Here is a 23,145-nt window from a genome sequence, read left to right as displayed (position 1 = left end):
TTTATCATTAATTGGTTCCTTTTTATTTCTGAATAGTATGGATATACCACATTTTTGTTTATCCATTTACTGGTTGATGGTTATTTGGATTGATTCCACTTTTTGGCTATTATTGATAATGGTGCTATGAGCATTTGCATATAAGTTTTTGTATGGACGTATGCTTCTGTTTCTCACTTAGGAGTAAAATTTGGGGTCATATGGTAACTTATTGTTTAATTCTTTAAGAAACTGCCAAAATTTATTCTGAAGTGTCTGTACCACTTTATATTCCCACCAGCAGTATATTGGCTAACAGTTGTTATGATCTTTTTTATTATAGCCATTCTAATGAATATTAAGTGGTATCTCATTGTGGTTTTGATTTGCATTTCCCTAATAACTAATGCTTTGAGCATCTTTTTGTGTGATTATTGGCCATTTGTATATTATCTTTAGAGAAATGTCTATTCAAATCTTTTGGTCAGTTTTTTTAAAATTTTTATTTATTTATTTATTTTAAAGATTTTATTTATTTATTCATGAGAAACACAGAGAGAGAGGCAGAGACACAGGCAGAGGGAGACGCAGCTCCATGCAGGAGCCTGACATGGGACTTGATCCCGGGTCTCCAGGATCACGGCCCAGGTTGAAGGCGGTGCTAAACCGCTGAGCCACCAGGGCTGCCCCAATTTTGCTCAGTTTTAAATTGGCTTGTTTGTCTTATTATTGAGTTCTAACAGTTACTTAAATATTCTGGATACAAATCCTTTCCCAAATAAATGATTTGCAGAGATTTTTCTCCCAGTAGTTGGCTTGTCTTTTCATTTTCTTTCTTTTTTTTTTGTCTTTTAATTTTCTTAATGGTATCTCTTTGAAGCACAAATGTTTTGAATTTTACCTAATCCCAGGTCATCGAGGTAGTTTCCTATATTTTTTCCTAGAAGATTTTTTAGTTTTAGCTTTTACATTTAGATCTAGGATCCATTTTGAGTTAATTTTTGTGTATGATGTAAGAATACACATTCATTTCTTTACATGTGTTATCCAGTTTTCTCAGCACCATTTGTTAAAAAGACCATCCTTTTCCCCCACTGTATTACCTTAGCACCTTTGGCAGAAATCAATTTACCATAAATTGAAATGTTGGTTCTAGACTCAGCTGGTCCCATTGATGTATATGTCTATCCTGTTCTTTTTCATTGAAGTTCAATTTGCCAACATACAGTATAACACCCAGTGCTTATCCCATCAAGTGCCCTCCTCAGTGCCCATAACCCAGTTACCTCATACCCCCACCCACCTCCGCTTCCACTACCCTTTGTTCATTTCCCAGAGTTAGGAGTCTCAATTTTTGTCACCTTTTCTAATTTTTCCCACTTATTTTCCCTCCTTTCTCTTATAATCCCTTTCACTATGTCTTATATTCTCTGTATGAGTAAAATCATATGATGATTGTCCTTCTCCGATTGACTTACTTCACTCAGCATATCCTCCAGTTCCATCCACGTCGAAGCAAATGGTAGGTATTTGTCCTTTCTGATGGCTCAGTAATATTCCATGGTATATATATATATATACCACATCTTCTTTATCCATTTATCTGTCAAAGGATATCGAGGCTCCTTCCACAGTTTGACTATTGTGGACGTTGCTGCTATAAGCATTGGGGTGCAGGTGTTCCAGCGTTTTACTGCATCTGTACCTTTGGGGTAAATACTGAGTAGTGCAGTTGCTGGGTCATAGGGTAGCTCTATTTCTAACTCTTTGAGGAACCTCCTCCACACTTTTTTCCAGAGTGGCTGTACCAGTTCACATTCTCACAACAGTGCATGGTGCTGGGAAAGTTGGACAGCCACGTGCAGAAGAATGAGACTAGACCATTCTCTTACACCATACACAAACATAAACTCAAAATGGATGAAAGATCTAAATGTGAGACAAGATTCCATCAAAATCCTAGAGGAGAACACAGGCAACACCCTTTTTGAACTCGGCCGCAGCAACTTCTTGCAAGATACATCTATGAAGGCAAAGTAAACAAAAGCCAAAATGAACTGTTGGGACTTAATTAAGATAAAAAGCTTCTGCACAGCAAAAGAAACAGTCAACAAAACTAAAAGACAACCTACAAAATGAGAGAAGATATTTGCAAATGACCTATCAGATAAAGGGCTAATATCCAAGATCTATAGAGAACTTATTAAACTCAACAGCAAAGAAACGAACAATCCAATCATGAAATGGGCAAAATACATGAACAGAAATTTCACCAAAGAAGACATACACATGGCCAAGAAGCACATGAGAAAGTGCACCGTATCACTTGCCATCAGGGAAATACAAATGAAAACTACAATGAGATACCACCTCACACCAGTGAGAATAGTGAAAATTAACAAGACAGGAAACAACAAATGTTGGAGAGGATGTGGAGAAGGGGGATCCCTCTTGCTCTGTACATGTCTATCCTTTTGCTAATATTATACTACCTTGACTACTGTTGCTTTTTAGTGCATTTTGAAGTTGAGTAGAGAATCCTCTAATTTTGTCTTTTTTCAAAATTCTTTTGGCCATAGTAAGTCCTTTGTATGCCTGTATGCATTTCAGTATAAGCTTATTAATTTCTATAAAAGAAATTAGCTGGATTTTGATAGGGATTGTATTGAGTCTATAGACCAATTTGGGGAGAATTGCTATCTTAACAATATTGAATGTGACCATGTGTTCTTCTCTTTTTAGTACCAAGAGGGTAAAGAGCCTATCCAAGTCTCGGCGAGCCAAGCTCACAAAGAAGGCGGACAAGGCTAGGCTGATGGCAGAACAAGTGATGGAAGATGACTTTGACTTGGATTCAGATGATGAACTGCAGATTGATGAGAGATTGGGAAAGGAGAAGGCAACCCTGATAATAAGACCAAGTGTGTACCTATTCTTTCTTGTTCCTTTTCTGCCTGTTTCATATTTGTTTTGGGTCCTCTTGATAGGCCAAAGGTCTTAGGCCTGAGCTTGTTGATATTCTGAGTTTACCAGCTCTTTAGGTTTCTATGTATTCTTTGCTCTAGAGATTTATTTATAAACCAGTTCCTAATCTCCTTAAATTAGTTGTCTTTGGTCATTACTTTTAGGAAAATTATATTCTTTCTTTCCCCCCCTGGGTATTGGGCCCAGATGTTAATCTTAGCTTCACAATATGTGCATTTCACTATTTTTCTAGAATTTCCCCGAAAGTTACCCCGTGCAAAGCCTTGCTCTGACCCCAACCGAGTTCGTGAACCAGGAGAAGTTGAGTTTGACATTGAGGTAGGAGCCTATTCTGTGTCTGGTCTTCTGCCATTCTGGTTACAGAAACAGAAGACAGATTGTCATTCTCGTGGGTGCGGGGGGGACAGGGAAGATACCCTATGCATTCAGTTCCCAAAATATTTATTAAATGAAAGATTGTGTGCTAAAGTGCAGTGCAGCTGAGCATATGACTGGAAGATTATAATTTAGTAGAAATATTTTTAAATATTTCAAGGTAGAATAAAAGGCATTGTGATTAAATATTAAATATATTAAAATATATATTAAAATGTAAGTATATTAAGATATAAATTTAAAATGATTAAAATATTAAAACATATTCAGGGTTGAATAAAAAGCATTGTGATGTAGCAGAAAGGAGTATCTGATTTGGATACCTTGATTATGACCTTATACAACTTATTTACTTTACTGATGAACCTTAGTTTCCTTACCTGTAAAACAGGAATTAAAATACCTACCTCATACACACAATAGACAGTTAAAATGCCTATCTCGTACATACAATAATAGCTACCTCACAAAGATGCTGTGGAGATTAAAATGAAAGAGTGAATATTCTGCTTAGTGCTTGGTCTATACTTGGTGCTCAGAGGAGATTAGTATCTGGAATAAGAATGTCAACATTGTATCCCAGGGCCTTACCAGGGCAGCTCTCAGCAGCCAAGGTGATATCTCTTTCCCAAACAGGAGGACTATACAACGGATGAGGACATGGTAGAAGGTGTCGAAGGCAAGCTTGGGAATGGGAGTGGCGCTGGTGGAATTCTTGATCTACTCAAGGCCAGCAGGCAGGTGGGGGGACCTGACTATGCTGCCCTCACGTGAGTACTGGCTTCAATCTCCCCTTCCGGGCCATCAGACAACACCCCTTTTCCACTCTCCCCCCAGAAGGCTAGATCAGCCGATCAGCAGATATTTCTTGAGACATTTAAGGGGACAAAGAACCAGCGAGGTCATCAGGGCTGAAAGAATAAAGCAGACATGAAATCCATCCTGAGGAACTTAAGATCTGATAGACAGTAGATGTAAAAACTTCAAGGGGGGGTTAGTTTCGGGTTCTTTGGGAGTTGGAAGAGGGCCTAGAAGAGGCATGGAAGGAAAACTGGGCCTTGTTTTGAAAAAAAATGAAAGAATTGAGCATGAGTAAACAGAGGGAAGTGCACTCCTCTTTTTGCCACCTTCCTTGCTGTCTTTGGAGACTTGAGGGCAAGAAGGACTGGCCTTGACATGCAAACAGTCTTTGACATACTGTCTTGATCTGTTGGTTTAATTTCTCATTTATCATTTGGAATGGTTCTCTTCTCCTTCCTTCCACCCTCACACCCAGAGCTGTTGTCCCTCCTCCTTAACTATTATGATGACTGGTTTCCTCTGACAACTAGAGAAACTCCCTTAGCATTTCTTCTCTGTCCCTTGCAGCGAGGCCCCTGCCTCTCCCAGCACTCAGGAGGCCATCCAGGGCATGCTGTGCATGGCCAACCTGCAGTCTTCATCATCCTCCCCAGCTACCTCCAGCCTGCAGGCCTGGTGGACAGGGGGCCAGGACCGAAGCAGTGGGAGCTCCAGCAGTGGGCTGGGCACAGTGTCTAGCAGCCCTGCTTCCCAGCGCACCCCAGGGAAGCGGCCCATCAAGCGGCCAGCATATTGGAGAACCGAGAGCGAAGAGGAGGAAGAGAATGCCAGTCTGGATGAACAGGACAGCTTGGGAGCATGCTTCAAGGATGCAGAGTATAGTAAGGGCAGCTGAGCACTTGGGTCCAGCCAGAAGTGCTCCCCCTGGCCCCAGTCTCAAACCCAGTTCCGATCCAGGACAGCCTGTGACAGTAATGAGCAAGAGACCTTGCCTGAAGTTTGACGCTTGCTTTCTCTGAGTCATGTTTTCTTAATCCATAAAATGGAAATATCTACAGGTTGATGCAAGAATTAGAGATGATGCTTGTACAGAGCATCATTGTACATTGTCTTGTTCATGGAAGACCCTCAGAAAATAATTAGCTATCATCCATTTTTTAAAGATTTCTTTATTTATTAGAGAGAGAATGTGGGGGGAGGGGCAGATGGAGAGAGAGAGAGAGAATCTCAAGCAGACTTCATGCTGAGTTTGTAGCCCAACACAGGGCTCAATCTCACGACCCTGAGATCATGACCTGAGCTAAAATCAAGAGTTAAGCACTTAACTGACTGAACTACCCAGGTGGCCCAGCTATCATCCATTTTTAAAATTGTCTAACCTTCTTTGCTGGAAACTCTTTTTTCAAACCCTCTTGCCTATTTTATTTTCATCACTTCTACTTACTTCTCTATTGTTTGATTCATCTTGCAAAGGTATATAATGACCTTTCAGTGTCGTTTTACATTTAAGAGACAACCTTTTTCAAGCTAAGATTTATTAAGTACTACATTATATAATGCACATTTTTGTATACTGCAGCTGACTTTAATATGGGTTTTTTTAACTTTTTTTTTAAAATTTTTATTAATTTATGATAGTCACAGAGAGAGAGAGAGAGAGAGAGAGAGAGGCAGAGACACAGGCAGAGGGAGAAGCAGACTCCATGCACCGGGAGCCCGACGTGGGATTCGATCCCGGGTTTCCAGGATCGCGCCCCAGGCCAAAGGCAGGCGCCAAACCGCTGCGTCACCCAGGGATCCCTAATATGGGTTTTAATATTATTTTTTAAATTAATTCTCATTGATTAAAATTTGAGCAAGATGGAGAAAGCAAAGTGCCCTTTGATGAATTCTTTTCTCTGAGGAAGGTTACCCGAGGGCAACCTATGTTATCAGTTGATATATACCTTTCATTTTCTTGTACTTACAACCACACATAGACACAAATAGATACAGTTTTGTGTAGTAAACATGGTTCTGCAACTTGCTTGCACATCTTCAACATCAGTGTATAGAGATCTGTCTACTTCATCCATACATGGAGATCTACCTGTTGTATGGTAGTCTACGTAGCATAGGTGGGCCATTCTATGTTTAACCATTCGCTACTGATTGACATTTAGGTTGTTTCTAATTTGGGGGTTTGACTAACAATGCTGCAGTGAAAATTCTGGTAAATAACTCTTTGCACCCATGTGCCAGCTAACATTTCTGTAGGGTAACTAGACCTGCTAAGTTGAAGAGTATATACAAAATAAATGTTAATAGTGCCAGATTCCCCTCTGAAAGGGCCAATATATGAGCAGTGTATGAGCCTTACTACTAGTAGTCAATATTATCAGTCTTCTTAATTTTTGGAAATCTGATAGCAAAAAATGGTGTTTCAGTTTGTTTTATACGTTTATTGGCTCTTCTTTATTTTTTTAAAAGATTTATTTATTTGAGGGAGAGAAAGAACATGCACAGGGGGTGAGGGAGGGGCAGAGGGAGAGAGTCTCTAGCAGACTCTGCACTGATCATGGAGTCTGATTCAGGGCTCAGTCCCCAAACCCTGAGATCACAACCTGAGCCAAAATCAAGAGTCGGCCACTTAACCAACTGCATCACTCAGGTGCTCCTTCTTTATATCTTTTCTGTGAATTAATTCATTCAATCTTTCACCCATTTTTCTATTAGGATGGTGGTTTTTTATTGATCTGTTGTTCTCTATTCTAGATTTCTTAGTGTTTTTAAATATATTGTTGCAAAATGTTTTAATCTGTTGCTTGTATTTTAATTTTATTTATGGTATCTTTTAGCATGTAGATTTCAGTTTTTGCCTCATTATCTTTATCAATTTTTTTGTAATTTGTGTTGTGTAAGAAGACTTTCATATATTTTTACTGAAAACATGCATAGAAGTTAAAATATTATCTTTCTCTGGAATTAAGTTTTATGAATCTAACTTAATTTTTTCCATATGGTAAGTCGTTTGCCCCAACACCATTCATTCACTAGTTCATTATCCCCCTGGTTTGAAGTTCCTCTTTTGTCATAAACTAAATTCCCATGTATATGTGGATTTGTCTTTCTACTCTATTCCCAGCTCTGTCCCTTAATAGCTGTATAACCCTGGGCAAGCTCTCTGTGTTTCTCTTATAATAGTACCTACCTCACAGCTTGTTGTGAGAATTAGATTAATGAATTAATATACATAAAGCACTTAGAACATTGCCCAGCACATTTTAAGTACTGTGTGTTAGATATTATTAATATTTTTCTGTTCTATAAAATTTGTCCCTTTCTGTTCAGATACCTCATAGGTTAGTTACTATAGGCCTTGTGTCTGGTAGGGCAAATCCCCTCTGCAGAATTTGCATCAGACCTAAGGAGAGCACAGATGTTCAGCAAACCCCATCATCTCTGAATGGAGCTGTGATGAGTCTTAGGGACATACAAAGATCCCCTGGCCACTCACCCTACCTTCAGCAGACAGTTGCATCAACCTACAGCTAAAACATCTGCCCTGGTCTGACTACTCCCCTCTGGCTTTCTGCTTTGCCCAGCAACATGAGAAAGGTAGTTTAATAAGGAGATGCCAACCTACTTGTTCTTATTTTTCCAGAATTTCTAGGCCATTATTGAATTTTTTCTATTCCAAATGGATTCTAGAATCAGCTCATCAAATTCTATGGAAAATCCTTTATGAGATTTGTTTATTAGGATTGCATGGCATTTATAGATAAATTTATGGAAACCATTATCTTTCATTGGAGGCCTTTCTGCTATAATGGCACCTGTGTATTTTTGAAAAACTTCATGTCCTAAAAACTTGTACACTAAAAATAATAGGGCTTACAAGAAAAAGAGGGTTAGGGGCACACTCCTCAAAGTTTCTGTGGCTTTGAAGCCAAAACACCCAAATAATCCTTTCCCAGTTAGCAAGGCATTTGCACCTAGCATCAGAATCCATGGATTCTTTGTAACCTTATACCTTGGGCTGAGGCTTCCTCCTTCAAGATACAGATTCTTGAGGACATTTGCTTAAGGTAGAAATCAGGTCCATCAAATTAAAATCTGATCCAGGGCCTAATCTTTAGCAATTTTTTTTATTTTTTTTAAAGTTTTTTTTTTAATTTTTATTTATTTATGATAGTCACACACACAGAGAGAGAGGCAGAGACATAGGCAGAGGGAGAAGCAGGCTCCATGCACCGGGAGCCCGACGTGGGATTCGATCCCGGGTCTCCAGGATCGCACGCTGGACCAAAGGCAGGCGCCAAACCGCTGCGCCACCCAGGGATCCCTTTTTTTGTCTTTTTAAACACAGGGCAAATGTCTTCAGTTTCCTGTTCCGCTTTCTTAGCCATCCCCTTCTCCCACCAGAGCTTAATTTTATAGAAGACAAAGGCACCATTTGCTCTTCCTCTAGTGGGAGGCACGATTGCAGGATTTTTAGCTTTTGTCTGTAGATACTCATATATTGTTAAGGCTTTCTCAGTTGTGAGAAAATCGTTATTGATTGGTTAAAAAAAAACATGCCAGGGAAAACTGCTTTTGAACCAGTGCAACTTCTGGATGGCTTTGATGTCATTCTGCTAATTACCTTTAGGACATGAGTGATCACAAAACAGACCATCTTCAACCATGGTCTGTCTCTCTATTCAGGTTTTCTTGTATATCTCCAGTTTATTTACTAAGTGTTTTATAGTTTGGTTCATATTGAAAGTGGCATCTTTTTATCTATTACATTTTCCATTTGGCTGTTAATTAGTATGCAGGAAAATAATTGATTTTTCTGTTTTGATCCTGTATCAGACTGCCTTCCTATACTTATACTAGTTCTGTTAATTTTTCAGTTAATTGTCTTGGACTTTTGAAGTAGGTGATCTATGTCCCTTATTTTAGTATGCTAGGGCTCCCATAACAAAATACCACAGACTGGATGGCTTAAACACCAGCAGTTAATTTTCTCACAGTTATGGAGGCTGGAAGTCCAAGATAAAAGTGCTAGCAGTGTTTGGTTCCCCTGAAGCCTCTCCTTGGCTTGCAGATGACCACCCTTTTGCTGCTGCTGCTTCTGATCTTCCTTTTGTGAACATGGGCCCCTGATGTCCCTGCGTATATTCCTAATTTCTTCTTAAAAGGACACAGTCAAGCTGGATTAGGGCCCTCCTATTGGCCTCATTTTAACTTAATTATCTCTTTGAAAGCCTTATCTCCAATTATAGTCATATTCTGAAGTACTGGGGGTTAGGAATTCAACATATGAATTCATATGCAACATATGAATTTAGCTCATAATAACCCTTTTCTTTCACATATTCATATATCTAGATTTTTCTAGTTTTATTACAGTGTTGAGTAGTCAGTGATAGGGGGGCATCCTTGTCTTGTTGCTGACTTTAAAGGTAATGCTGCCAGTGTTTTTCCACTTACTACATAGGGCTCTGTAGGTCTCTGGTATAGGCTATGTTCATGAAGTTCAGAGGAGTATCTATCTCTAGTTTGAGAAGTTTTTTATTTTTTTTAAATCAGAAATAGAATTAGGTTTTAGCAAATGGTTTTTGGCATCTTTTGATTAGTTTTTCTCTGTTAATTGGTTGATGGAGACTTACAGTAAGTAATAGAATTATTGCTTTTGAGGTGACATTTCCTTCTTGGGATTGGCTGTACTTGATCATGGTGTTTAACAATAGTTTGTTTAGTTCATTTGGTTACTAATCATCTTGTTTGTTTACTATTAATTTTCTGGTTTTATTTTACTCCTTTCTCTTAATGTTCTTTGTACAACATCTCAGATTGAAAACTCTTTTATTTTCAGTGTGTTTTCCCTTTTGATAAAGGGTTTTTTTAATTGTATTTTTAAAATTAGCATGAAGTAAAATGAGCTCTGTTGGTATACATGTTTAGATTCTTGTAACCACCACCAAAATGAGCACACAGAACCTCCTCAAACTCCCTTATGTTGTCCCTTAGTAGTCATGCCCTTCCTCTACCCCTAACACCTGGCAGCCTCTGAGCTCCTCTCCATCCCTGTGGTTTTTGCCTTTGCCAGAATGTCAAGTAAATGGAGTTACACAGTATGTAATATTTTCAGATTAGCCTCTCTTACTCAGCATAATGCCCTTAAAATTCATCCATGTTGTTGTGTATCGATAGATTATTACTTTATATTGCTGTAGTCCATTGTATACCATAGCTGCTTTTTCTCATTCACTGAAGGACATTTGAGTTATTTACCAGTTTGGGTGATTATGAATTGAGCTGCTATGAACATGCACATACGTGCAGGCTTTTGTGTAAACATGAGTTTTCATTTCTTGGACTTTATGGGCAGTGTATAAGAAATGGCCAAGGTGTTTCCCAGAGTGGTTGTGCCATTTTACATTCCTACCATTAATGTGTGAGAGTTTTAGTTTCTTCACATACTTGTCAGCACTTGGTATTGTCATTGTATTTATTTTAACCGTCCTAATAAGCATATAGTGCATAGCTCATTTAATGGCTTGTCTAATGGTTAATGATGTATCTTTTGGCCATTCGTGCATACATCCTCTTTTTTGAGAAGTCTTTTAAGTACTTTGACTTTTGCCTATTTTTTTATTGAGGTATAATTAACATGGAATATTATATTAGTTTCAGGCATACAATATAATGATTCAACAGTTCCCATACATTACTTAGCGCTCATCAAGATAAGTGTACTCTTAATCCCCTATATCTATTTCATCCATTCCCCCTAACCACCTCCCCTGGCAACCAGCAGTTTGCTCTCTGTATTTAAGATTCTGGTGTTTTGTTTGTTTGTTCCTGTGTTTTGTTTCTTAAATGAGTGAAATCATATGGTAATTGTCTTTCTTGTACTTATTTCACTTAGCATTATTCTGTACAGGGCCCTCCACATTGTTGCAGATGGCAGGATCTCATTCTTTTCTATAACTAATAGTCCTGTGTGTGTGTGTGTGTGTGTGTGTGTGTGTGTGTCTTGCATCTTTATTCATCTCTGGATGGGCTTATCTGTGGATGAGTTACTTTCATATCATGACTATTATAAATAATGCAATAATAAACAGCAGTGCATATATCATTTCAAATTAGTGTTTTCATTTTCTTTGGGTAAATACCCAGTAATGGAATTACTGGATCATGTGGTCATTCTTTTTAATTTTGAGGAACCTCCATACTGTTTTCCATAGTGGCCATACGATTTTGCATTCCCAATAGTACACAAAAGTTTCCTTTTCTCTCCATCCTTGCCAACAATTGTTATTTCTTGTCTTCTTTTTTAGACATTCTGACAGATGTAAGGTGATACTTAATTGTAGTTTTGATTTGCATTTCCATGATGATTAGTGATGTTGAGCATCTTTTTAAGTGTCTGTTGGCCATCTCTAGGTCTTCTATGGAAAAACATTTAATTCCTCTGCCCATTTTTTAAAAGATTGATTATTTATTTATTTATTTATTTATTTATTTATTTATTTATTTATTTATGAGAGACAGAGAGAGAGAGGCAGAGACACAGGCAGACGGAGAAGCAGGCTCCATGCCGGGAGTCCGACATGGGACTCGATCCTGGGACTCCAGGATCAGGCCCCCTGCCAAAGGCAGGTGCTAAACCGCTGAGCCACCCAGGGATCCCCTCCTCTGCCCATTTTTAAATCAGATTACTTGGGGGGGGGTTTGATGTTGAATTGTATAAGTTTTTAAAATATTTTTTTGGATTTTTTGGATATTAACTCTTTATTGAATATACCATTTGCAGATATCTTTTCCCATTCCATAGATTGCCATTTTGTTTTGTTGAATGTTTCCTTTGCTCAACAAAAGCTTTGTATTTTGGTGTAGTCCAAATAGTTTAATTTGGCTTTAGTTTCCCTTGCCTGAGAAGACTTATCTAGAAAAATGTCTCGATATCCAATGTCAAGATTACTGCTTGTGTTTACTTCTAGGAGTTTTATGTTTTCAGGTCTCACATTTAGGTCCTTAACCCATTTTGGGTAGATTTTTGTGTGTGGTCCAATGAAAGTGGTCTAGTTTCCTTCTTTGGATGTAGCTGTCCAGTTTTCTCATCACCATTTGCTGAAGAGACTGTCTTCCCCTTTGTATATTCTTGCCTCCTTTGTTGTGGGTTAATTGACTATATAACTTTCTGGGTTGTCTTCTTTTTGATTGATCAATGTGTCTTGTTTTATGCCAGTACCATACCATACTGTTTTGATTACTGCAGCTTTGTGTAGTATATTTTGAAATTTGGGATTGTGATACTTTAGCTTTGCAGCTTTGCTCTTCTTTTTTAAGATTGCTTTGGCTATTCAGGGTCTTTTGTGGTTCCATACAGATTTTAGTATTATTCTAGTTTTGTGAGAAAATGTTGGTATTTTGAAAGAGATTGCATTAAATCTGTAGATTGCTTTGGGTAGTATGGACATTTTAATACTAATTGTTACCAATCTAATTATTTTCCCAATCCATGAGCATGGAATGTGTTTCCATTTGTGTTATCTTCAGTTGCTTTCATCATTGTTTTATAGTTCGTCCCTCAAAATACAGATCTTTCACTTTATTAAGTTCATTCCTAAGTATTTTATTATTTTTGGTGCAATTGTAACTGGAATTGTTTTCTTAATTTCCCTTACTGCTACTTCATTTTTAGTACATAGAAATGCAAGAGGTTTCTGTGTGTTTAATTTTGTTTCCTCCAACTTCAATGAATTCATATATCAGTTTTCATAGATTTTTGGTGGTGTCTTTAGGGTTTCCTACATATAGTATTATGTCATCTGCAAATAATGAAACTTGTCCTTTTTCCTTACCAATTTGGATACCCTTTATTTCTTTTTCTTGAGTCACTGCTATGGCTAGGACTCCATTACTATGTTGAATAAAAGTGGTAAAAGTGGACATCTTGTCTTGTTTCTAATCTTAGGGGAAAAGCTCTCAGTTTCTCCCTATAATGTATGATGGTTGCTGTGGTTTTTTCATAAATAGCCTTTACTGTGTTGAGGTATATGTTCCTTTTAAGCCTACTTTGTTGAGAATTTATATCATGAATGGATGTTGTACTTTGTCAAATGCTTTTTCTACATCTACTAAAAGGATCATATGATTTTATCTTATTGATATGATGTATCATGGTGATTAATTTGTGAATATTGAACCACCCTTGCAACCTGGAAATAAATCCCACTTGAATATGGTAAACGATTTTTTTAATAGATTGTTGGATTCAGTTTGCTACTGTTTTGTTGAGGATTTTTGCATCTTTTGTAGAGATATCGGCCTGTAGTTTTTTTGTTTTTGTTTTTGTTTTTTAGTGTGTTTATCTGGTTTTGGTATCAGGGTAGGTAATGGTGGCCTTGAAGAACGAATTTAGAATTTTTCCTTCCTCTTCAATTTTTTTTTGAAATAATTCAAGAATAGATGGGTATTAATACTTCTTTAAATGTTGGTAGAATTCACTTTTGAAGCCATCTGGCCTTAGACTTGTTCATTGAGAGTTTTTTGATTATTGATTCAATTTCATTGCTGGTAATCAGTTCAGATTTTCTATTTCTTCCTGATTCAGTTATGGAAGATTATATGTTCCTAGGAATTTATCCATTTTTTTCTGGGCTGTTCAATTTGTTGGCATATAATTTTGTATAATATTCTCTTAATAATCCTTTGTATTCCTGTGGTGTGTTTATTATTTCTCTTCCTTAATTCTGATTTTGCTTATTTGAGTTCTCTCTTTTTTCCTTGGTGAGTCTGGCTAAAGATTTTTCCATTTTGTTTATATTTTTAAGGAACCAACTCTTTGTTTCATTGATCTGCTCTATTGTTTCTTTCATCTCTATTTTATCTATTTCTGCTCTACCCTTTATTATGCTCTTCCTTCTACTCAGCTTGGCTTTGTTTGTTCTTCTTTATATAGATCCCTTATGGATAAGGTTAGGATGTTTATTGAGATTTTTCTTGTTTCTTTAAGTAGGCCTGTATTGTTGTAATCTCTCTTAGAACAGCTTTGGTGCATCCCAGTGACTTTGGACCATTATGTTTTCATCTTCATGTGTTTCCATGTATTTTTTAATTTCCTCTTTGATTTCTTAGTTGACCCATACATTGTTTAGTAGCATGTTATTTAGCCTCCATTTATTTGTGTCCTTTTCAGAGTTATTCTTGTGGTTGATTTCTAGCTTTATACTGTTGTAGTCAGAAAAGATACGTGATATGATTTCATTCTTTTTGGATTTATGAGACTTGTTTCATGGCCTAATATATGATCTATTCTAGAGAAGGTTCCATGCACTTTAAAAAGGGTGTGTATTCTGTTGTTTTTAGGTGGAGTATTCTGAATATATATACATTAGGGCCATCTGATCTAATGTGTCATTCAGAGCCATTGTTACCTTGTTGCTTTTCTGTCTGGATGATCCTTTCATCGATGTAAGTGAGGTGTTAAAGTCTCTACTATTATATCACTGTTACTTTCCTCCCTTATCTGTTAACAGTTGCTTTATGTATGTAGGTGCTCCCATGTTGGGTGCATAAATACTGAAAATTGTTCTGTCCTCTTGTTGGCTTGTTCCCTTTATCATTAGATAGTGTCCTTCTTTGTCTCTTGTTGCAGTCTGTTTTAAAATCTATTTTGATATTAGTTTTGCTACCCAGCTTTCTTTTTGCTTCCATTTGCATGGTAAATGTTTTTCCATCCTTTCACTTTCAGTCTACATATGTCATAGATCTGAAGTGAGTCTCTTGTGGGCAGCATATAGATAGATCTTACTCTTTTATCCATTCCACCACCCTATGTCTTTTGATTGGAGCAGTTAGTCCATTTACATTTAAAGTAATTGTTGGTTGGTATATACTTATTGCCATTTTGTTATCTTTCAGTTGTTTTTATACTTCTGTGCTATCTTCCCTTGTAGTTTAATTGCATTCTTCTGTGATATGCTTGGATTCTTTTCCCTTTATTTCTTGTGTATGTATTACAGGATTTTGATTTATGGTTACCATTAGGTTCATAATAACATCTTTTGCATATAGCAGTCTATATTAAGTTGATGTTTGCTTAAGTTTGAACCCATTTAAAAGCATTAAATTTTTACCATTTCCAACATTTTATGTCTCCAGCGTCATACTTTACATCCTTTTATTTTGTGAAGTCCCTTAACTAATTTTTATAGATATAATTGGTTTTACTGCTTTTGTGCTTTAACCTCCATACTGGTTTGATGAGTGATTTCACATACTACTTTTATTTTTTATTTTTATTTTTTTTCACATTACTACTTTTATTATGTGTTTGCACCTTACTTGTGAAAATTTTCCCCATTGTTTGCTTACTCGTGATCATGGCCTTCTCTTTCCACTCAAAGAATTTCCTTTAACATTTCTTGCAGGGCTGATTTATTGGTGAGGAAAGTAGTCATGTAATATGTGACCTTTTGTGTCAGACCTCTTTTGTTTAGCATAATATTTTCTAGGTTCATCTAAGTTGTAGTATATATCAGTATTGTTCTGTTTTATGGATGAATAGTATTCCATTGTATGGATATGCCACAATTTGTTTATCTATTCATCTGCTGATGGGCATTTGGGTTATTTCCACCCTTTGGCCATTATGAATAATGCTGTTATAGACGTTTGTGTCTGTTTCTGTGTGGACAAATGTTTTCATTTGTCCTAGGCATATACCTAGGAGTAGATTTGCTGGGTCGTATGGTAATTCTATGTTTAACTCTGATAAATCATCAAACTGTTTCTACAGTGACTGTATGACAATTGGTATGGTAGATAATATTGAGTGTTCTAATTTATGTATTTTTGGTATTCCCTCTGTATTTAGTCTTTTTAAAATATCTTTCATCAGTGTTTTATAGATTTTACATATAGATACTGTACATGTTTTGTTAGATTTATCCCAAAGTTCTGTATTGGAGATATTATGAATGGTACATTTTTAAACTTTTGGTTTTTAATTGCTTAATGATAGGATGCATAAATATGATTGATTTTTGTCACTTGACTTTCTGTCCTGCAACCTTGGTAATATTCACCTATTCTAAGTTTTTAAAATATATTCTTGGGATTTTTTTTTGTATAGATGATCATGTCATGTGCAAATATGGACAATTTTATTCATTTCATTCCAATCTGTAAATCTTTTATTTCTTCTTGCCTTTTTTGTTCTGCCTAGGACTTTGAGCACAATGTGGTGAGTGAACACCTTTACCTGTTTCCAATCTAAGGGGGAAATCATTCAGTTTTTTCACTATTATGTTGTTAGATGTAGGTTATCAGGTTAAGGAAGTTCACCTCTATTCCTATTTTGCTGAAAGTTTGCTTATGAGTGGGTATTGAATTTTGCCCAGTGTTTTTGTTCCATAAATGGATATTATCACATGGTTTTTCCTCTTTTGTCTGTTAATATGGTAGATTTCATTGATTGATTTTTAAATATTGAACCAAACTTAAAATTACAATATAGACCTTACTTGATATGGCGTATTATTCTTTTTATATATTATTGGATTTGATTTACTAGAATTTCACTGAAGACTTTTGTGTCTACGTTTATATGGATATTGGTCTATAATTTTCTTTTTACTCTCTGACTTTAGTTTTTGATATCAGGGCAAAGAATGAGCTGGGAAATATTCCCTTCTGTTCTATTTTGTAGAAGCGGTTGTGTTTAGTGATTTTTTTCTTTTTCAAATGTTTAGTAGAACTTGTGAGTGAAACCACCTGGGTCTAGAGATTTCTGTTTTCAGGTTTTAACTATGGTTTTATTTTCCTTTGTAGGTATAGGATTATTTAGGTTATCTATTTCTTCTTGGATGAGTTTTGATAGTTTATGTCATTCAGGGAATTGGTCCATTTCAGCTAAATTGTAGAATTTATGAGTGCAGAATTGTTTGTAGTATCTCCTATTATCCTTTTAATGTCTGTGAGGTCTTTAGCATATCTCTCTTTTATTCTTGATATTAGTGATTTGTGTCTTTTTTTTTTCTTTGTCATTCTTGCCGGCATCTTATCAATTTAATGGATCTTTTCCAAGGACCTGTTTTTGGTTTTATTTAATATTTACTACCATTTGTTTTATTACTCAGGGTTTAGTCTATGTTGATAATTTTGCATTGTAAATTTGAGAAGAATGTGTATTCTACTAGTCTTGGGTGTTCTATAAACTTCAGTTAGATCAAGTTGATTGATAGTGATGTTCTGTATCTTTGCTGATTTTCTTTCTCCTTGTTTTATCGATTACTGAGAGAAGTTTGAAGTCTCCCAAATATAATTAAGGATTTTTCTATTTCCCCTTTTAGTTCCATAATTTCTACTTCATAGACTTGGAAGCTCTGCTATTAGATGCATTCATATTTAATATTGTTATGTCTTCTTGTTGAGTTCACCCCCTTGTCATTATGTTATTTCCTATCCCAGGTAATTTTCCTTGATGTAAACTTACTTTGTCTGATGATATCAATCCAGCTTTCTTTAATTAATTTTGGTATGATACTTTTACTATCCTCATTTATTCATTCATTCATTCATTCATTTATATTTACTATGGCCCAGAACTCGGTCTGTATCATTTATCTTTGGTTCCCAAGTGATATTTAATTCACATTCACACAGAATTAAGAGGAAAAAAGCTTGATTCTGTCCTCACTGCTATTCACTTAAATAATTTAGAATAAGATGAGGCCTCATTTCTCTCAACTAAACCAAGAGGAAACTTGTATTTACTGTTTGAAAAAAAAAGGAAAATAAGCTTCTAAGATTGAAGTGACCCATTCATTAGAGGTCAGGAAACCTCACACCTCACGTATCAGCAGGGAAAATGCAAATGGATACAACCACATAATCATTTAGTGTAATTTAGAATTCTGACTTCAGTGCTTGCAGGGATGTGGCAGGAACAAACTGGTGCAATCTGGTGCCAGGAACATGCATTGTGAAATCTCATTTAGCCCAGAGAATGTGTCCCATAAATCCATCAGGAGACAAGTATGCCAATATTCCCATAGGAGGCCTTGATGCCCATCCCTTGGGGAAAGGAGAAGTCAAGGGTGATAAATGTTAGCACAGAAATAATGAGCTAGATTTATCCACAAAAACATACAATCTCAGATGTAGCACTGACTAAGAAACAATGACATTTCGAAAAATCAAAAACATACACAACGCTACTTTTCAGGGGAGATTTAAGTTACTGTTCTGTCCTTTTATTTTGAACATATGTATGTCATTTCATTTAAAGTGAGTTTTTTGTAGCCAGCATTTAGTTGAATCTTGTAGTTTTTAAGAAAATCCTTGTTGATAATCTTTCTTTAGGCCATTTACATTTAATGTAACTAATGATATGTTCAGATAAAGGCTTACCATTTTATTATTTCATTTATATCTATCTCCTCTGCTTTTTTTTCTCTCTCATTTCCCCCCTTCATTTGAATTGTTTGAATAACTTTTAATATTTGGCTTTAATTTATCAATTAAGTTAAAATTTTACTATTTTTCTTTGTATAACACCACTTTTTAAAGAGACTGTCCTGTCCCCATAGAATGGCCTTGGTACCCTTGTCAAAAATCAGTTGACTAGGGGTACCTGAATGGTTCAGTTAGTTAAGCATCTGACTCCTAATTTCCTTTTTTTAAAAGATTTTATTTATTCATGACAGAGAGAGAGAGAGAGAGAGGCAGAGACACAGGCAGAGGGAGAAGCAGGCTCCATGCAGGGAGCCTGGCGTGGGACTCGATCCCAGGATCTCCAGGATCTGGAGGATCACACCCTAGGCTGAAGGCGGCTGGGCCATGGGGCTGAGCCACGGGGCTGTCCTGACTCTTAATTTCAGCTCAGGTCGTGATGTCAGGGTCAGGAGATCAAAGCCTGCATTGGGCTCTGCACTGGGTATGGAGCCTGCTTAGGATTCTCACTCTCCCTCTGCCTTTTCCCTCCCTCTCCCCATTCATACTTGCTCTCTTTCTCTTGCTCACTCTCTCTAGAAAAACAAAATCCATTGACTATAGATGTAGGGTTTTTTTTTCTAGACTCTCAGTTCTATTCCATTGATCTATATGTCTATCCTATACAACTAACTATCCTAACCTACTACTACAATTTATGGATCACTGTTGCTTTAAGTTTTAAAACTGGGAAATGGAATCCTCCAACTTTGTTCTTTTTCAAAATTGTTTTTGCTATTCTGGGTCCCTTACAGTTCCATTGGAATTTTAGGATCAACTTTTCCATTTCTGCAAAAAAAATGCCATTGGTATTTTGATAGGAATTGCATTGAATTTGTAAAATGCTTTGGGTATTATTGCCATCTTAACAATATTAAGACATCCAATCTATGAACATAGGCTGGTTTTCCATTTATTTAGGTCTTTAATTTCAGTAATGTTTTGTAGTTTTCAGTATAGAAGTCTCATGCCTCCTAGGTTAAAATTTATTATTTATTCTTTTCGATGCTATTATAAATGTAATTGTTTTCTTAATATTCTTTACAGATTGTTCTTTGCTAGTGTATAGAAGCACAACTGATTTTTATATTGATCTCATATCCTGCAACTTTATTGATTTCTGTTATTAACTAATAGTTTTTTGAAGATTCTTTAGGATTTTCTGTACATAGAATAAGATCATCTGCAAATAGAGTTTTATTTCTTCCTTTCCAATTTGGATGCCTTTTATTTCTTTTTCTTGCCTAATTGTTCTGGATAGAACTTCTAGTACAATGTTGAATAGTAGTGGTGAAAGTGGGCATACTTGTCTCACTCTTGGTCTTCAGGGAAAGCTTTTAGTCTTTTACTTTTAAGTGTGATGTTAGCTGTGAGTTTTTATAAATGTCTTTTCTAGTTTCCTGAATGTTTTAATCTTGAATGGGTGATGGGTTGTCATTCTTTACTTGCATCCACTGAGGTAATCATATGTTTACTTCATTTTATTAATGTGTATATTATATTGACTTTCCTTTTTAAGGAAAAAGAAAATATATTTTTGTCATTAAACCTTAAGTGAATTTAATTTTTTCTTTCATATAACTTTGAAAAATATCATTCCTTTTTTCTTTCAGTTTTATTGAGAAATAATTGACATAGAGCACTGTATAAAGTATACAGCATAATGATGTGACTTACATATATTGTAAAATTACCACAGTATGTTTAGTTAACATCCATGATCTCATATAATTACAAAAAAAAAAAGGTTTTTTCCTTGTGTTGAGAACTTTTAGGATCTATTCTCTTAGCAACTTTCAAATATACCAGACAGTTGTATTAACTATAGTTGTCATGTTGTACACTAATAATTAGTATGTATTTATCTTATAACTGGAAGTTTGTACCTTTTGACTGCCTTCATTTCATTCCCCCGCTGTCCAATCTCTGCCTCTGGTAACCACAAATCTGATCTCTTTTTCTATGAATTTAGGGTTTAGATTCCACATACAAGCAAGATCATACAGTATTTGTCTTTCTCTGACTTGTTTCCCTTCACATAATACTTTCAAGGTCTATCCATGTTGTTGCAAATGGTAGGGTTTCCTTCTTTTTTATGGCTGGCTAGTATTCCATTACACATATACCACATTTTCTTTATCCATCATGCATTGATAGATTAATTTTGTTGTTTGATTACTTTTTTTATGTTGAACCACTCTTGTATTCCTGGGATAAATTCCTCTTGGTCATGGTATATAATCCCTTTGATAGGCTGCTAGTATTTGACTGAGGAGTTTTGTATCAATATTCATAAACTATATTGTCTGTAGCTTTTTTTTTCCCCTGTATTTTTCTGGCGTTGATGTGAGGACCTCATAAGTATGAGTTTGAATGTGTTCCCTCCTCCTCTATTTCTTGGAAGATTTTGATAAGGATTGGTCTTAATTTTTAAGTGCTTGGTAGAAATCACCAGTGAAGCCATTTAGTCCTGAACTTTTCTTTATTGGAAGCTTTTTTTTTTTTAAATTTTTATTTATGATAGTCACACACACACACACACACAGAGAGGCAGAGACACAGGCAGAGGGAAAAGCAGGCTCCATGCACCGAGAGCCCGACGTGGGATTCGATCCTGGGTCTCCAGGATTGCGCCCTGGGCCAAAGGCAGGCGCTAAACCGCTGCGCCACCCAGGGATCCCTATTGGAAGCTTTTTGATTAGCAATTTAATCTCTATACTGTTATAGGTTAGCTGAGATTTTCTGTTTCTTTTTAAGTCAATTTAAGTAATTGTGTGCTTCTAGGAATTTGTCCATTTCATATAGTTTATCTAATTTGTTGGCATATGATTGTTCATAATATTCTCTTACAATTCTTTTTATTTCTGGAAGGTCTGCGGTAATGTCTCCACTTTCATTTCTCATTTTAGGTGTTTGTGTCTTCTCCTTTTTTTGGTCAATGTAGTTAAATACTTGCCTATTGTTGTTGATCTTTTTTTTAAAGAATGAACTTTCGGTGTCGCTGATTCTATTGTTTTTATTCTCTTTTTAATTTATTTCTGCTCAAACCTTTATTATTCCCTTCCTTCTGTTGGCTTTGGATTTAATTTGTTCTTTTTCTCTTTTCTTAAGGTATAAAATTATATAATTGATTTGAGATCTTTCTTAATAATGTGGCATTTAGAGGAATAAATTTCTCTCTGAGCACTGCTTTTGCTGCATCTAAGTTTTAATATGTTGCATTTTTATTTTCATTCATCTCAGAGTTTTTCTAATCATGCTTGCAATTTCTTTGATGTATTGGTTGTTTCAGAGTATGTTGTTTAATTTCTACCTATTTATGAATTTTCCAGTTTTCCTATCACTGATTCCTAGTTTTATTCCATTCTGGTTGGAGAAAGATACTTCAGTCTTTTAAGATTTATTGATACTGGTTTTGTAGTCTAAAATGTGGTCTATCCTGGAGGATGTTCCATGTATATTTGAGAAAAATGTATATTCTACTGTTTTGAGGTGGAGTGTTCTGTACATGTCTATTAGGTCTAGTTGATTTATAGTGTTGTTCAAGTCTTCCAGTTCCTTATTGATCCTATGTCTGGATGTTCTAGCCACTGTTGAAAGTAAGGTAGTTAAGTCTCCAGCTGTTATTGTGGAACTGTTTCTTCCTTCAATTCTGTTAATGTTTGTTTCCTATGTTTTGAAGCGCTGTTGTTGGGTGCATATATATTTATAATAATTATATATTTCCTTGACTGATTAACCCTTTCATTAATATGTAATGCCCTTCTTTGCTTACTGCATATTAGAAAAATTACTTCACTCCTTCTTCCTTCTGTGCTTTTCCTTTATTTTACATTATTACCACACTCACAATACTTACGATACCATATATGTGTGAATTTCTCCAACCAAACAATTCTCTGTGAGACCAGTGTGGTGTCCTATAATTCAACTCAATTCTGACACTGTTTACCAGAAAATAGCATCAGATCCCACAGGTTAAGGGCTCAATCCCACGAGACTTTTCCCACCACACCTTGGATGTCAACCACAAGTCCAGGTTGTCATCTGTGCTTTTGACCAATATGCTATAAATCTGAGGCTTCCATGACTGCTTCCTCAGGTTCAGTTCATTGGATTCAGGGAAACAGTTTATGTACTGTTTAGCAGTTTATCATTAAAGGATATGATGATAAAGTATACAGATGAACATCTGAATGGAAGAGATGCATAGGGCAAGGTGCATGGGGAAGGGTGTGGAGCTTCTCCACCTTCTCTGAGCATATCTCTCTCCCAGCACTTCCATGTTGCATGTTTCATCACCAACTCAGAAGCTCCCTCAACCCTGTAACTTTGGGATTTTTATGCAGGCTTCCCTATTCAGGCATGATGAATTACTAATGCCAAACTCCATTTCCAGCCCCTGTCCCCCCTCTCTGTGGGATATAGGGTTGGGGCTGAAAATTCTAAGCTTCTACTCATGGCTTGATCTTTCTGGTAACCAACCCCTATCTGAGAGTTGCTGGGTACTTACACATTTCTAATTATTCTATG

The 23,145-nt window shown here is 36.1% G+C and overlaps 1 protein-coding gene across 5 annotated transcripts in view; it reads left to right on the top strand.

The window, feature by feature from the left end:
- The window catches only part of PHF8 (PHD finger protein 8), a 96,048-nt gene that overhangs the window by 51,741 nt on the left and 21,162 nt on the right, over positions 1-23,145 (top strand). For 4 of the 5 annotated variants that reach the window (XM_055337765.1, XM_055337760.1, XM_055337762.1 and 1 more), the window contains 4 exons: positions 2,722-2,900; positions 3,197-3,282; positions 3,976-4,109; positions 4,708-5,021. In XM_055337765.1, the coding sequence (XP_055193740.1) occupies positions 2,722-2,900; positions 3,197-3,282; positions 3,976-4,109; positions 4,708-5,021 (713 nt within the window). The remainder of the gene's footprint in view (positions 1-2,721; positions 2,901-3,196; positions 3,283-3,975; positions 4,110-4,707; positions 5,022-23,145) is intronic. The other variant, XM_055337763.1, reaches the window with a different exon arrangement.

This window comes from Nyctereutes procyonoides, unplaced genomic scaffold, assembly GCF_905146905.1.
Source record: "Nyctereutes procyonoides isolate TBG_1078 unplaced genomic scaffold, NYPRO_anot_genome, whole genome shotgun sequence".
Lineage (NCBI taxonomy): Eukaryota > Metazoa > Chordata > Mammalia > Carnivora > Canidae > Nyctereutes > Nyctereutes procyonoides.
Note: the sequence above shows the minus strand (reverse complement) of the source record. Positions and strands in the feature narration are given on the sequence as shown.